The 16027-nt window shown below is 33.3% G+C and overlaps 3 protein-coding genes across 4 annotated transcripts; 2 read left to right on the forward strand and 1 right to left on the reverse strand.

Annotated features, from left to right (window-relative positions):
* Positions 1-544: 544 nt before the first annotated feature.
* LOC109795702 (pentatricopeptide repeat-containing protein At3g59040) lies at positions 545-4771 on the reverse strand. The gene is made up of 7 exons (XM_020355213.3): positions 4613-4771; positions 4230-4521; positions 3856-4146; positions 3168-3416; positions 2419-2543; positions 1868-1966; positions 545-1200 (listed from the first exon to the last, which is right to left on the reverse strand). Exons 1-7 carry the CDS (start codon positions 4684-4686, stop codon positions 660-662), a joined length of 1671 nt encoding a protein of 556 aa, XP_020210802.2. The 5' UTR covers positions 4687-4771; the 3' UTR covers positions 545-659.
* Positions 4772-4870: 99 nt separating this feature from the next.
* On the forward strand, positions 4871-7585 carry LOC109796773 (E3 ubiquitin-protein ligase RING1). Of its 2 annotated transcripts, none has more exons than XM_020356560.3 (2): positions 4871-5836; positions 7259-7585. In XM_020356560.3, exon 1 carries the CDS (start codon positions 4936-4938, stop codon positions 5830-5832), a length of 897 nt encoding a protein of 298 aa, XP_020212149.2. In that variant the 5' UTR covers positions 4871-4935; the 3' UTR covers positions 5833-5836; positions 7259-7585. The 2 variants fall into 2 exon arrangements, with proteins under 2 accessions (XP_020212149.2, XP_020212148.2); XM_020356559.3 differs by having other exon boundaries at positions 4872-5840.
* Positions 7586-11909: 4324 nt separating this feature from the next.
* Positions 11910-15751, forward strand: LOC109796858 (E2F-associated phosphoprotein). The gene is made up of 3 exons (XM_020356681.3): positions 11910-12070; positions 13038-13203; positions 15082-15751. Exons 1-3 carry the CDS (start codon positions 12013-12015, stop codon positions 15338-15340), a joined length of 483 nt encoding a protein of 160 aa, XP_020212270.1. The 5' UTR covers positions 11910-12012; the 3' UTR covers positions 15341-15751.
* Positions 15752-16027: the final 276 nt, after the last annotated feature.

Genomic DNA, 16027 nt, shown 5'->3' on the forward strand with positions numbered 1-16027 from the left:
TTCTACCAATTTTTTTTTTACTCAAAGTCTTCATAAACTGAATCGGTGACGTCTTAAATCTTCTTAATCTCGGTTTACCAATCAAAACATCAAATTTCAACCAAAAAAGAAATCTCAATTTCCTATTTTCTCTTATTTTCCACAAAATCTTTCAAATTTTATCAATTTTTCAACTAAATTATTCGCTTCTAAAATTTCAAAATTATATCGTACTCCATATCAATAAACCCTCAATTATATGAACATAAAATAAAAATTTAAGAGTTTTACGTGAAAATAAATAAATGAAAACCTAATTTGCTTAATTTAAATTAAAAAAAAACTTAGTTCCAACAAAACTTAAAGGATAAAAAATACGCATACTACTCCAAATTAAGAGACAAAACAGAAAAGGACAGAGTATAATTAAGTTAGTATTTTTTTTGTCACAACAATTTTAGTTATTACCAACGACACTGTAAGGATACCGTTAACATAAATGGATTTTTTTTTGGTAAGCAAAGAGTGAACATAAATGGATGATGATGATACATAAAGGAGTATATTATGCTTAAGTTAAATACTTTCAATTGCTTGATAATAATGGTACACAAAATACCCAAAATTACATAGTGTACAAAATTTGTAGTGTCCATGCCTCAAAGGACTTTACAGTCAACTTACCTTACCTCTACGGAATGTTCATCATAAGCCCTGGCGAGCTGTGCATCAAAATATTCATATCTATCTTCTTCTTCATCTTCAACAAGTTTAACAGTGCCATTAAGATTATGTAAACTGTTATTTTCACTGAAATGCACTACGAGCTCATTAGCCTCTTTCCTTTCTTCATCTGTTGTTGCTAAAGATAGAAGGACATTTTTTGCTTTCTGATCAGGAGGAACCCCACTAGACTCCATTTCCTTAAACCAATGAACAGCACTGCCAAAGTCTCCACTTTTTCCATATGCATCCATGATAGTGGTCAAAATTGTCTGATTGGCCTTGATTCCCCGCCCAAGCATTTCTTCATACTTTTTCATTACCATCTCAAGATCACTTATCCTAGCATACCCTTTAATTAAGGTTCCGTAAGTGACAACATTGGGCTCAAAGCCATCTTGTTTCAATCTTTTGAAAAACTTCTCAGCACCCTCCATGTCAGATGCATTGACATAAGCTGATAACATGGTAGTGTATGAACAAAGATCTGGAAAGAATCTGCATGTGAAAAGCACCACGATACGAAGAGAATGCTCAGTGTTGTGATCTAAAACAATGTCGACAGTAACATATATTCACTAAATTCTAATTTCATTCGGTACATTAATTTTAAGTGATCACAAAAAACGCTCGTTATTTACTTCTAATCAAAGCTGAATCCATTATGCCATTGGCTGCTTTCTGATATTTTAAACTCTCATTCTGTCCCTGACTTCCCAAAAAGTTGATCATTTCCGTCCTTAAATGTTGGAGATAATTGAAGTATTAAAAGACTACGTTAAATGACCTTTTGCGAAATTAGCAACTAAATAAAGATTTTAGTAGCTAAAAAATTATACGAGAAAAAAAAAAAAAGAACAAAGAGGAAGCACTGATATGAAGTGAGAAAGAATGAACCTTGAACCTTATATTTCTTCTGTTTAAGTTTCAATATATTTGCTAAACATGACAACTTTTGAGAAGTTTAATAGTCAATTACAAGTTTACAACACAATTACCAGAATCAATGCCACGTAAGAACTTTTTATTTAATGGGGAAACAAATTTGACAAAAAATAAATGATATAGGACTAATTTGAAATAGTGAAATCTAAAAATTACTAGAGAAAGAAAAATGTAAAATTGTTTGCCTAATATACTAAAGAAGAAAGGAAATACAACTTACCTATCCCTTCTCATGCTTTTAAACACAGTCCGAGCCTGGTCTACCATTCCCGATATAGAAAATGCATCGAGTAAAATATTGTAAGCCTTCCGAGTTGGTCTGTGGAAAAGAAGAGTATACCGTTACTTTTTTTAATGATAATAATAAATTTAAATAATTTTTTAGTAGATAATATAAAACAAAATAAAACTAATTAAGCAACAGAATCAGAAAATAACTATTTACGGAATTTAAATAAGTATCAAAAAATATTTAAGGAGAAAAACTATTTGTATAGGACTAGAAGATATGAGTTGAGGTTGGCATGGTACAGACATGAAATTGAATATTTCAATGATTTACTCGTAATAGCAACAAGACACACTGATGTTTAAGTGATTGATATTTAGCATTGAAATAATGCTTGTAAATATAGAAGTTTGAATGCATGACTTCTAAAAAATGCATTATGTAATTGATAATAACTATGCTGATAATAACTTAAAATTAATAAACTAAATTATCCAGTTTCTGTTAATTCATGGCATTAATAATTTTATTTTCTGACATACCTGACACCAGCGTCAAGCATTTCCTCAAATACAGCTAATGCTTCTTCCTCCCTCCGGGCCTTCCCATACGCACTTACGAGTAAGGCATAGCTCACAACATCAGGACTGAGATCAGCTCTTTGCATCTAAAATTAGGCATTCACTTCAAAATCTGATGAATTAATTATAAGCAAGAAATTAAAGGGGGAACGGAGAAACAAGATGAAAACTAATGGAAAGTCTTGAAAATACCTCAGATTAAATAAATTATCTGTCCATGAAAGTCTTGACAATATAAGTGCTTCTTGTGTGTAAGGACTTAATTTCACCAATTTTCATGTTTTAATAAAATTCTGACCGAACTAGCACAAAGAGATATTTTTCAAACCATAACAGAATTCAAATCATCTACTTGTAGGAATTAACAATCAGGTACGACTGTTTTGTACCTCTAGGACAAAAACACAAAGCCAAAACGGTTGAATATTGAAACTAAACTTAGTTATCTTATATGAAGGAGAATTATAATTTCACATAACTGACATAAGTACCCAAACATGTTATTATTCATGTAGAATATGCCAAGCCCATTTTATTTAACAAAAGTTAGTTCAAAACCCGTTTCTTCTTTTTTTGAAATAATACAGTAATATGATGTTAAAAGTACGCATGTTCAGCCCTCAGAAAAGAATGTTGTCTGTGATAAACATGCACAGAATACAACAGAGATAAAATCACATTTTGTATAAAAGTTAGATATTTAATGTTACCTGATCATATATGTTTGAAACTTCCTTGTAATTTGTTTCAAATGACATCAAGCTGTTATATGTTACAGTAGATTGTTCAACTCCCCGTTCAACCATCAATGCAAATGTCTTTCTGGCCTTTTCATAACTTCCAGCCTTCTTATACATATAAATCATCATATTAAACATCTTCTGGTCGGGTTTCAAAGGTGAATTTTCATCATTCAGTAGACTGTCAAATACTTCTTCAGCTTCCTTGTACTTGTCCCCCTGGGGGAGAATCAATTATATAAATGCAAAACTGAATGTCAAAGACTCAAAAGCAATCTGTAGTCTGTATAACATTTAAGAAATGCATATTGAGTTCATCATAGTTTATCAAAGAAACATTATGGAGCTCAACAGAAACCATCAATCTCCATGTTTCAACACACGTGAGGGGATGTGTTGGAGTTGAAAAGCCATTACAGGGCCCTTATTTACAGCTTAGAGTAGTATGGTAAGACCGTACACATTCCTTGACAAACTCATAAAATTCAAATTCCATTAAGTGCTTGTTAATTTAAGAAGATAGGCAATTTGAATTTTATTTTAAATTTCTCACAGAAAACCAGGAATTCAACAACCTCCAGCACCGCAAATAATAGCCAAAAGAGAAATCAAATTTTAAAAGGAAACAAAAGTGCATAGGACAAAAAGTTAAGCTTACCTGAACAAATGTTTTAAGTATTATCTGGTATGTCACTGCGGAAGGTTCAGGACCCCATTTCTGCATTCTACGGAATATTGCTTCGGCATTTTTATATCTGCCTCCTTTTCCATATGCTTCCATAAGTGCAGTCTGAGACACCACATTTGGTGGATAACCATTCTTATTCATCAAGCCCAAGATCTTCTCAGCACCGTTGAAGTCTCCTAGCTTCCCATAAGCCGTGATAAGCATGATGTAATCCATCTTACCAAAATCCCACCAGTTCTGAGTCCGAAGCCATTCAAGAATCTAAACAATCAAGTAATAAGCAGTTAGAATCGTTTACAATCCAAACCAAACAATAACACAGCATCCAATGTTGTGATATATACCTGAACAACAAGGTTCCATTTTTTGAGTTGTTTAAACCTAATCAAGGTACCAACCACAAGGTCCTTAGGAATAGTCTGGTTTATAATCTTCTCAGAGGAAAGCACAGACACAGCAGAACCAGTCTCCTCAATTTCAGTCATGACTCTCCTCCAATTCCTCTGGTCAGCTTCATCCGCCGTATCCTTGAAAACCTCCAATTTCCTCCTCCTCTGCATGAACTTTCTTGGTTTCAACATTCCCCGACACACCACCTCCATTCTCCCACTCATCCTCACACTCGCAATTCCATTGCTGCACGCACAACACAGTGAATGACTCAACCATGTACATATATATAAACAACTCAACAAAACAGTAAATATTGAAAATTCAGTAACCCTACCCTGAGCGAAGAGGTGGCAGAGGGAGTTGTCCCAAGTTACAGTGTGACTTGGAGGAGGAAATGAGACTACACATTTAGCTTACAACAACAACTCGATCGATGAGGCTTCCCACCAGAAGAAGAAGATTATATTAAAGAACATAAATAAAGTAAATAAAAATATATATCTTCTAATATCCATAATCTTTCATTGGGCCGGACTAGTTTATGGGTCAGGCCCAACAAACTGGGCCCACCCATTTATTTAGAGCAAGATCTTCCTCAACGGTTAGAGAAAGAAAAGAAAGAAAAACGAGAGGTCGCGTTTCGATTGACGACGACGAATGATGTCTTCCGGCGCCGGCGGCGGAGCAAAGCCGTTCTTCTGTCACGTGTGCAGCCAGAGGGTCACGTGTGCCGATGACTCGGAACCGTTCTGCCCGATCTGTCTCGAGGGTTTCGTCGAGGAATGGAACCCTAATCCTAACCCTAACGCAAACCCTAACCAAGAGTCTGACGACTCTTCGGATTCCGAATTTCCCTTCCACCCTTTCCCCCTCCTTCCTCTCTTGTTATCCTCCGCTTCGAGGATCCGACCCGAACCCGACATGTTCGACCCGTTGATCTTCCTCCAGAACCACCTTCAGGAACTCCGCGCCGGCGGCGCCAACGTCCAATTCGAATTCGGCCACGGCCACTCCTCGGGCAACGTCGGCGACTACTTCCTTGGCCCCGGCTTCGAGCAGTTGATGCAGCAGCTCGCCGACAACGACCCCAACCGCTATGGCACGCCGCCTGCCGCCAAGGACGCCGTCGAGAACCTCCCCACCGTCACCGTCGACGACGACTTGCTGAACTCGGAGCTGAACCAGTGCGCGGTTTGCCAGGACGAGTTCGAGAAGGGGTCGCATGTGACGCAAATGCCCTGCAAGCACGTGTACCACGGTGACTGCTTGATTCCCTGGCTTCGCCTGCACAACTCTTGCCCCGTGTGCCGGTACGAATTGCCCACGGACGACGCCGATTACGAGAATCAGACGCAGGGGAACGCCGGTGATGGGTCGAGGTCCAGTGGGAGAGATAGTGGTGGCAGCGGCAATGGCGGTGCAGGTGCAAGGGGGAGTAACAGGCCTGTTCACAGGACTTTTAGAATATATCTGGGGAATCCTTTTGATGCAGGTGGGTCTGCGCACGACAGCGGTGAAAGGAGATGGAGGAATTTTCCAGAAGATATGGATTGAAGTTGTATGTGAGTAGTTCTTGTTTGATTATGGCTTTGTGTGTTTTGTTTGTTTTTTATGATTTCAGTTGATAGGCATTCATTGTTTTTATTTTGATTTGAGAATGAGATATATTAGTTTTTGATTGGATTCATGATTCGATGTTTTGGTTCTATAGTGTAATTGACAATCGATGACATTGAAGTGTGTGGGTTTTGGTTTGTTAGGTGTTTTAATTTTTGTTGGTTGTTCTGATGATTTTCTTGCATTGTTACAGAGTGATAAGGCTTTGTGTATTCATGAACGTAAACATAAAAGGAAAAACACCTCCTTGTAGTCAAGCCAATTAGTGAGCCACTTGAATTGGTTATGATTATTCCCGTTGGTTTTCATATTGATTCTGTATATTCTCTTTTTATGGCCTTTTTCATATTAGAGGTGTGAATGATCTGAACTGCTTTTAAGATCCTAATATGTGTGTCCGCTATATCATTTCAATGTTTGTTGTTCCTTTTTTCAATATTTTTTTATTATCAGAGATTCATTTATAATACCATTTTTAATATATTTTATGTTGTGGACTCTTGGTGTTGGTGGAAGCTTTTGACCGTGGAGCTGCTTGTCCCACACTCTTTCCCAAAGAAGTGCAGGGAAAAAGGAAGGGGTTTGAACTACCTTTCTATGTTATGTCATAAAGTTCTTGCATAATATAAATGGGTTTTCCTTCTCCCTTTCTATGTTATTTAAGTTTGTGCTTCATAGAATGAAGTGGATATGAAAAGAAATGTAAACAGAAGTTAGTGAATTGAAAAGGAATTAATTGATCCAAGTTTTGAAGATTCACTAGTACTTTGCAACATCATGGTAAAAAAAGCCCATGGAATTGATTGTTTTCCATTAAGGCTTTTATTGAATTCTGATATTTGGTTAGGAATTTTTTAAAAATACTGAAGCAATTGTTCTTGTCCCGTAGTAGGAGCAAAAGAGATGGGAAATCAATGTGCGTATTTCTTTAATTTTCTTTGTTCCTCTTGTGTTTATGTAACATTTCTAAGCAAAAATATTAGGGGTAAATGGATGATACCCAATTCATTTTTTTTCTTCCCCTCCCCCACCCCCCCTCAAAAAAAAAAAAAATTCTTTAGATGCATGTTTGAATGTTTCAAATACTTGTATGCATATGAAAGGGGGAATTTATTGACTATGGAATTTTATTACATATCATTTCTATTATCATATTTCCCTTATATACTATCCTATGGTGCAAGCTAATGTGTTTGTGGAGTTCTTGTTGATTTGTAAATTCCGTAGCTGGGTCATTGTTACTTTATAAATAATGTTATAAAATTGCATCCTGTTTGGTTTTCAATTTGTATATATTTGTACATCCATTAATTATGAAAATATATATTGATATCAAGTGCTGATAGATGGTTTGTGTCTGCAGGTATTGTTTTGTGTTCAAAAACTGGAAACTATCTTGTGCAGCTCTGTTTCCGTGAATAGATTATTATCATTGGCATGTTTACAAAGCCCTTTTGAGGATTGTAAGAGATATTTGGCCAGGAACTTTGTTCAATCAAAGGCCTCCCTTTTTATGTAGTGGATAGCTGGAACATGGGATTGCATGAAGGCATAGAAATATTGGGATTTTAGGTACTGTTGTTGAACTTTGATAACCATTTTTACCTGTTGTTTTTGTACAGATCATCTTCCAAGCATCCAATATTGATTACCATCCCTTTATGCAATAGTTTGAACAAGTTATGGTTTATATTTTTCTCCTGTGTATTAAATGTTTTAATTTACAAATTGTTCTTCTAATCTATTTATAAAGAATCACTAGAATCGGCCTAGTGATTGGAATCAAGGTAGTATGCACATGGTTCTAAGTTTGAATTGCTACCATCAATGTAATTCACTAGCGTACTAGCCCAATTAGAAGTAGGCTTGCATAAATAGACATTCAGATAGTATTTTAAGTCAGATGACAGGCTCAAACAAACCTGTTCCAAATTTTACCATGTCTTATATTTTTAATCTTGTCAATCCTATTTGAAGTAAATTAAACCTGTTTCATACATAATACAAAATGGTGAAAATCTTGGATATTAGATATATTTTATTTTTTGTAGTTGATATGCTGAAATTACACTTTTATACCTGTAGACTAATTTTTATTTTTAGTTAGCTGGTTTTTTTCCTTATTGAAAGAAAACAGTTATTATTCTATTTCTCCAAATAATATTATTTTAGACTAGTTAATCGAACTGAGTAGAATCAAATTAATTTTGTCCATTTGTCTTAGAAATGTTTGTCCGGGATGGGTGCCGCCGTAAAAAGCACTTAGTACTAAAGTTATAATGAAAGGAATTTTATTGGGAGCCTGTAATCATGGAGGTGCCTGTTGTTTAAAAATCTCAAGAAAGATCTTGTCTGGTGTATATCATGGAAGAATGGGGCAAAATAAATCAACTGTTCAAACGGGAATAAAAAAAACTGGGGATTAGCCTTTTTATCTTGTTTTGTAAGGATTTGCACTAATTTTGACAACAATGTTAATCGATCGACTATTTTTGTATGCGGTTGGTAACGACTTGGTAGTGTTAAATTTCGAGTATAAATGTCGGATGCCAATAAGTGATTAATTTAATTGATTATCACAAGTGACAGTGCAAATGGGTTTTCTTGGCTTCCTTACATATTTGAGAACCATGATTTAACAACTGGATTTCTCACTCAGGTTCGTATATTTGATCCATGTAAAAGAATTTAAAATCTATTTTTGATTGTAGTAAGGATTGTTTGTCAGTGATTTGATTTCAAGAAAATAGGTGACTCACAAGTCACATTGCACCGAAGGACGACATAACAAAGTAAATAAGATATATAAATAAGGGTTTACTTTTAAAATTTTTTATTTTTTTTTGTATATCGTTAAATTTACTTTTGGACGTGCAAAATGCAGCAACAGCAGTGGAAAAAAATTATAAAAATTCGCAGTTTATTCAATAACTACATATTAATTTTCTTTTTGTTACAATATTAAAACTGAGTTTGGAGCTGACCCAAATAAATCCAAGAACAAGATGTTGACCAAATACCCCCCAACAATCGATTCTTGGCGCTCATTTTATTTGTTCGCAAAATATACACAGCCTTGCCCCGCAAGAACGGGTACATAGTCAAAATTGCATTTCTTTAACAATAAACTGTTTTGCTAGAACTGGAATACTAAGTTGACTTGAGTGTTTAATAATTGAACAACCTGGCCAATTATTTTTTTGAACTTTGAATAATCAACCCATTCTGAAGCGTGCCGAACAAACTTTGAGACTCAGACTCTGAGTCTGAGGATCCTATATAAAGGAGTATTCTCATATCCTTTGGACATCAGAAGTGAGCTTTGTTTTTCATTTTTATCTTTATCAGTAGTAACTGCAGGGTTTATCAGGTCCCAAAGAAGAAAAGGAAAAGGCCTTGAAATTGAACATGAACAAAGCTGTTAGGCTTTATGCCCTTTTGGGGCTTTTTGCAGGGGCCATTTTCAGCTCATGCATTCGTGGGGCTCCCAGGAATTTTAAGGCAGAGAATGATTGCACTCTATTGTGCAAAATTGGTGAGTTCAGCCTAATAATTTTGCCAGCATTACCTCATCTCACATTGAACAATACATACAAGCATGCTTATATATATCTTTCAATCTAATTGCAGAAACATCGGTGAAGACCTCAATACCAAAAACCATTCACCATGGCTTGCTCATTCTGGCAATCAAGTTTGTGCACTACCTAATCTCCAGGGGTTACAAGCCAGCTGTACCTTATACGACGATCGTGCCATTTTGGATGGCATTTACATTGTCACTTTCCTATGTGTCTGAGTTATCATTAAGCTGAGATCCAACACTGATAATTCCTTAATCTAATCTTCTGAGGCATACATTTTCAACCAACCAGAAAGCAAAGGAAGGTCAACTACAAGTTATATATGTTTGGGAACTTGCAGCATGGAGTGGCTTCTTCAAAATCACGCCACATACAAAAGGGAACATTCAAGAAAATGAGTCTAAGACAAACAAAACACAACGAATAAAGGAGCGTTAGTAAAAAGCAACAACAACCCCCGAAATATATCATTGCTTTGTAAACTTTTAATAATTCAATGAAAATGTGACATGTCCCATTTATTGAACTTCCATAAATTCCAAATGCTTATTAAGAATCACGAATGCTCTTCCAAATATAATGTCAAATTTTGTGCATCGCACTACCAAAATTTGAAGTCAATCAAACCTAGGTGGTTCTTCATTTTACTACTGCAAGTGATTTCCAAATGATTCCAATTTTGCTATATCCACATTGCCGTAATATATTATATAAATAAATTCTTTTCATCGTAAATTAGTGACCATTTATTTTTCATTTTCAAAATCAGTGAATACACAAGGATTTGGTTAATGCACGAGAGTGTTTTTATTTTAAGTTCGTTCCTGGAATATTCAGGACCGATAATGGTGACTAATCTCCTCGCTACGTTAAAGGCACCTCAAAGGGCGGAATAGCTGGCCCTAAGATTTAACGCTGCTGCATACACAAAGTAGGGTTCGAACTCCCTGACCATGTTTAAGCGTAGATCAACCCCTATCGCTGAACCACACGCTTACTCTCTTTATAACTCAGATATGTATTTTCTAATAAAGGAATGTTACATGTTCCGGAAAAAATCCTCCGACTCATATCCGAATCAGTCTATAATTTATGTGTCAATAATTTCAGATAAAATATTTTTTTTAATTTTAATATTTTGAAATTTTAAACTGTCGGAGGATTGCTCGGTTGGTAAGTTTGAAGAATCATTTCTCTTTTCTAATTAGTATTCTGATTTCCGAAATGAAAAAACTATACTCAATAATATATATTAAAAGATATATTTATATTTACAAGTATTTCAAAATATATATAATTTTGAAAAGTATAAAATTATTTTAATTGAATAAAAGAATAATATATATATATAGATATATATATATATATATATATAAAGTATTTTAACATGTGCATTTCACAGAATAAATATTTATTATATATAATTAAAATGTAGAATAAATTATATATACAGATAAATATTATATTTGAATATATTATATTTAAATTTATATAAATATATATTTTTAAACATATAAATTATATTTTAGATTAAAGAGGAATAATTTATATTGCAGTATAAAATTATTTTAAAAATATTACTTATTTTTCATAAATAAATATGAAATGGAATTTGATAAGAAGTCGAGGCCTTGAGGAATATCTAAAATCCTCCTGTCGAAGAATAATAAAAATACTCTTGTACAATATATTCATATTTAAAGTATAAGGCTGATTTAATTAAAATAATTTATAAAAAAAATATTTTTCATTGGATAATCAAATAAAAATTTAAAATATATTATATTTATGCTATAACAAATTTGAGCCTTTTATTTAGATATTCAATTCAAAAATATTAAAAACCCAAAAGAGAAAATTAACCTTAGTAAGCTACCTAAAATAAAGGTAATAGGGTGGTTCAGTGTTTAAGTCTTTTATTAATACATTCAATTAAAAAATATTAAAAACACAAAAGAGAAAGATTGACCTTAGAAATTTCCTAAAATAAAGGTAACAGTGTGGTTTAGTTTTCATAATTAATGAATTTAAATATGATTAATTATTTTAATTGAATATAATTATAACATTATAACTAATTAAAAAGACATTAATTGCTAACTCTTAATTTGCTAATTAAATGTTCACTTCTTTTTAATTGTATACCTTAAATACAAGATATAAATTAGTCTCTTAAATTATATTTTTTATTGATAATTTTTTGTAATTTATTTAATACGAACTAATATGTAAAAGATAGTTAATCACGTAAAAAATTGGGAATTGATAGAGTAAGCAAAATGCAACAGGGAGGAGCCTTTTATTTATCTCTCGAACTGGGATATCTTGGCAATAGGCCCAATCGAATTGGGCTTAAAAAGCTCCACACTAGCTCAACACCATAGGCCCAATAGTATCGGACTCAAATATCTCCATAGTCCATAGATCTGCCGGCTGAAAAAACAAAAAACTATCTCTCTCTTGAATATTTCGATACAGTGAACTAAATGTTTTTTTGTATCAGTTATTTCGATAGAGTTTGCGAGAGAAGGAGATGGAAGGAGATGGCAAACGAGACAAAGCGGATTCACCCACCAATTCGCAACAAACAGGTAATGAATTTCGCCATCTTAATGTTTTGCACCTTTTCCTTTTTCATTTTCATTCCTCTTCTCACAAGTCCCAGCGAAATTGTGAAAATGCAAATGTTAGAGTTAATAATTAGGGATTTTCGTTTTTTTTATTTTAATATATATGTTTGCTCATTTCACCATAGTTGATTCAGTTTACTGGTTAAATGTTAAATAAACAGTTTATTTGGGAACAAATATGGCTTATTTACACAAGCTTGCTGCTTGTTTGAAAATTGATGAGTGGTGTAATAGAACTTTAGTTATTGAAAATTGATGAGTGGTGTAACATAGAGCTCGCTGCTTGTATGCTGGGAATTTACTGAGGCTCGAGTTTAATCAGTCACAATTTTCTAATTGTGACCCTTGTTTGCATTTTTGCAATAATGCTTTAAATTTTCTATCATCATTATCGAGGTCAGCCCTTTTAATGCAACATCTATGAACTCCATATACATATATGCCGATTGATACTTTGATGCCATTAAATTTTGTTGAGTTTAAAGACTATGCACTCTTAGTTTAAAAAGTTTTACAGTAAGAACTAATTTGTTGATATAACTTTTAAGTTAATTATTATAAAAGACAACAAACTTATTTTACTTTACATGACAGTTTGTAATTCGATGGCAGTGTAAAACTTCTTTACATAGTTAGTGCATAAACAATTTCCCCTATAAATTAATGGTGTTTGTAGATGATGCATTTGCATATATAGTTTAGAAGTGTATTGTATTCTGTAAGCCACTAGGATTAGTGTGGGATCTGGATGTTTGCTCAATGCAATAGGTTTAGACCTCAATTCTGCCACTGTAATCATTTAACTTGTATATATATAACTGGATACTTATCCTTTCTGTACTGCCTATAAGTCCCAGCAGCATATGCAACATCGGACCCCGTATTGAGATAACCACCTAATTTTTTGTTTATTTAATTTAAATATCAGTTTCTGATGACGACGAAATAGACTACACAACCAAACCAGAGTTTTATGATCCAGAGCTTGATAATAAGGATGAGCGGTGGATTGATAAAAAAAGACATGGATGTGACTCTGATGCTGTGCTTAGTTGCCCTGCTTGCTTCACCACCCTTTGCCTAGAATGTCAAAGGTATATGCATACTTAAATTAACATTTTAATTTTGTATGAGAAAATTACTGTTTTGGTTCACCATCCTTTCATATTTGTGGTCTTCCGCATGCAATCAAACATACTTATGTTGTTGTTTTGCTTCACACGCTCATATGTATATATTTTTACTTAAATTAACATTTTTAATTTTGTATGAGAAAATTACTGTATTAGTAGATTGAATAATCCAAACATTTTAATTTTTTAATTCACCCAGAGCAGTACCCACTTGTTTGTGCAAAGCGACTTGGAAGACTTTTTAATTTTTTATAACATATGATGACAGATTATAGTATAAAGTCCAGTTCAGACCTTATAAAATTGTGTGTTATGTGATGATTGGAGATAGAAAACAATAACAATTACATATGCTGTTTAGTAATGACCATTAAATGTAGGGAAATTGATTCTTCCTATAAGAAGAGAGTTTGAAGAAGAAAATAATCATTATTGATAGAAACAAGAAACTATTAAACTAATATATTGCTTTGCTGTAAAAAATAAATTCAAAATCGCTCTGTACACGTCTTGATGCATTACAGGCTTTCTAAACAGTGGAAATGCCTTTTCTGTTTCTGGATAAATTGAAATGAGCAGAGATAATAATTTTTATTATGTAGCAAATAATCCCTTAGTGACAGGAAGTATTGCTGCTCCCTTTTTTTTCCGATAAAAACAGATTTACTTCATTTCGGATAAAACCTGTTGGAGAATACAAGATGGAATATGACTAAAATCTTTAAGACCAGCTTGCTGCTCCAAAAAGATGAATTTTTGACGAGTTGAAATTTTTTTATAGCACCACCACTATATCCTATCTACTAACTATAATTTAAATCCTATTCTAGTTAAGTTTTGGCTCCTTCTCCTGGCCAACAACTGTATGCGTACAGCTGTTATCAATTACCAGCATTCATGAATCACTAATTCTAAATCCCTTTTAATTTAGAAATCTATTCATATAGAAATTTATTATAGAAAAAGGATGCAAAAAACTAGAGTTTAGTTTAAAACAAAATTATCTTTTATAAGGACATCCTATCCAAATAAATAATATAGTTTAATGCATTATGAACTGGTGTCAAAATTATAAATTAAAAGGCAGTGAGGAGTATTTTAGACAAATCAAGGGTTTCTGCAGTCCATGTTTTATATATGATATATATAGAGAGTGAGATATTTTCCATTATTTGTTGTCCACTTATCTTCTATATATTATTTTTTTCCTCTTGCTGTCTCATCACATGACATGTCTAATGATGAAGTGATCCTCATTTACCAAATTGGAAATTTAATTTCAAGTGACTATTCTTCGTTTTTTAACAAAACAAAGAAACTATTTCTGTTGATAGCAAGAGAACTGTAAAATGACCTGTTCCGGTTGTAATTATTTTCCCAGAGAATAATAATATTAATCTTTCCAAAAAATTTGAATATTAAGTTTCCATTTTGTTGAATAACACTCAATATTTCTTTATCAAAAAAAGGCTTCAGGTTCATATTATCAATTATTTTGTATTGAGTTGCAGTTTCATCTAAATCTGCCTTTTGGATGGAGAGTTGATGAGTTCAGTCTAATATACAAAGAAATTCAGTATTCGGTGAATTGATATGTCATTTCCTTATTATTGCAAAAGTTCATAAGGCTCTGATCCAAATATGGAAATATTTCCAGTTACCCTATAATCATTTTGTTATACAGCTAACAAGCTCAACAAAAGCTCTTCTATCAAAGCATTCAAATAAAATAAATGAATGCTGATTTTCTTCATGAGAATATTTGTTGGAAACTGGTATGACTAAACTGTCGGTTGTGACTTATGATTTAGATGACTGAGCTTCGTTAGTGTCTTGTAGGCATGAAAAATATTTGACCCAGTATAGGGCTATATTTGTTGTAAACTGCAAAATTGGAAATGACAAGGTTTTGAGGCAAAATAATTCAAGATCAAGAAAAAGAAATAGAGGGACAGAAGGATTTGATGGAGATGATGCACGTTCAACCGATATCGAAACATTCAAGCAAGTTTGTTGTTCTGTTTGCTCAACAGAGGTCGGTGTCATTGACCAAGATGAGGTTTATCATTTCTACAATGTTCTCCCGAGTGAATCTTAAACTGATCCAGATGTATCTGCTAAGTAGTGGTTAAACAATGTTTTGTCTGAGTGTCACTTGCTTGCAAAATTCCAATTTAAAACTAGTTGATCTCAGTATCTTATGTTTAAGATCCATGAAGATAAAATTCCTCCACTTCCAATATTTCTCCCCCATAAGCAATAGGTAAAGAGGAAAAACTATCTATGGGGATAAAACCGTGGACATGGAGGTATTACTTAAAAGAACAAAATTAACATCTTTGGAGTTGGGGATATCCTGTTTGACATATGCCTCCTCTCGTATCAGTCGCTTGTTTTTCGATACCTTGTCAAATTCTGTTTATTTTTTGTACTATTTTTTTTTTGTGCTCATTTTTATTGTTACGGATGATCCAAATGATGCAGAAACATGGAATACTGTTTCATGAGCTTTGAATAGGTTATTTATACAATTAGCTCCATATCAAGAAACATTTAATAAAATTTATGTATCTCTAAATGTTTTCAAAAGTTATAACATTTCACTGCAATTTTACTTCTTAGGTGACAGTAATCTGTGTCCTCGTACCATTTTTTTTCTTTTTATTCCTGTAACTTGTCAGGCTATTCTTTTCTCAATGTAACAGTGAGGTTTGAACTTGTGATTATTTCTAAACAACAAGCCTTGACAATCTCGATTCCAGTGACTTTGACGGTCTTAATTTAA

The sequence above is a fragment of the Cajanus cajan genome, chromosome 7 (genome assembly GCF_000230855.2).
Source record: "Cajanus cajan strain Asha chromosome 7, NIPB_CcT2T_4, whole genome shotgun sequence".
In the NCBI taxonomy this organism is placed as follows: domain Eukaryota; kingdom Viridiplantae; phylum Streptophyta; class Magnoliopsida; order Fabales; family Fabaceae; genus Cajanus; species Cajanus cajan.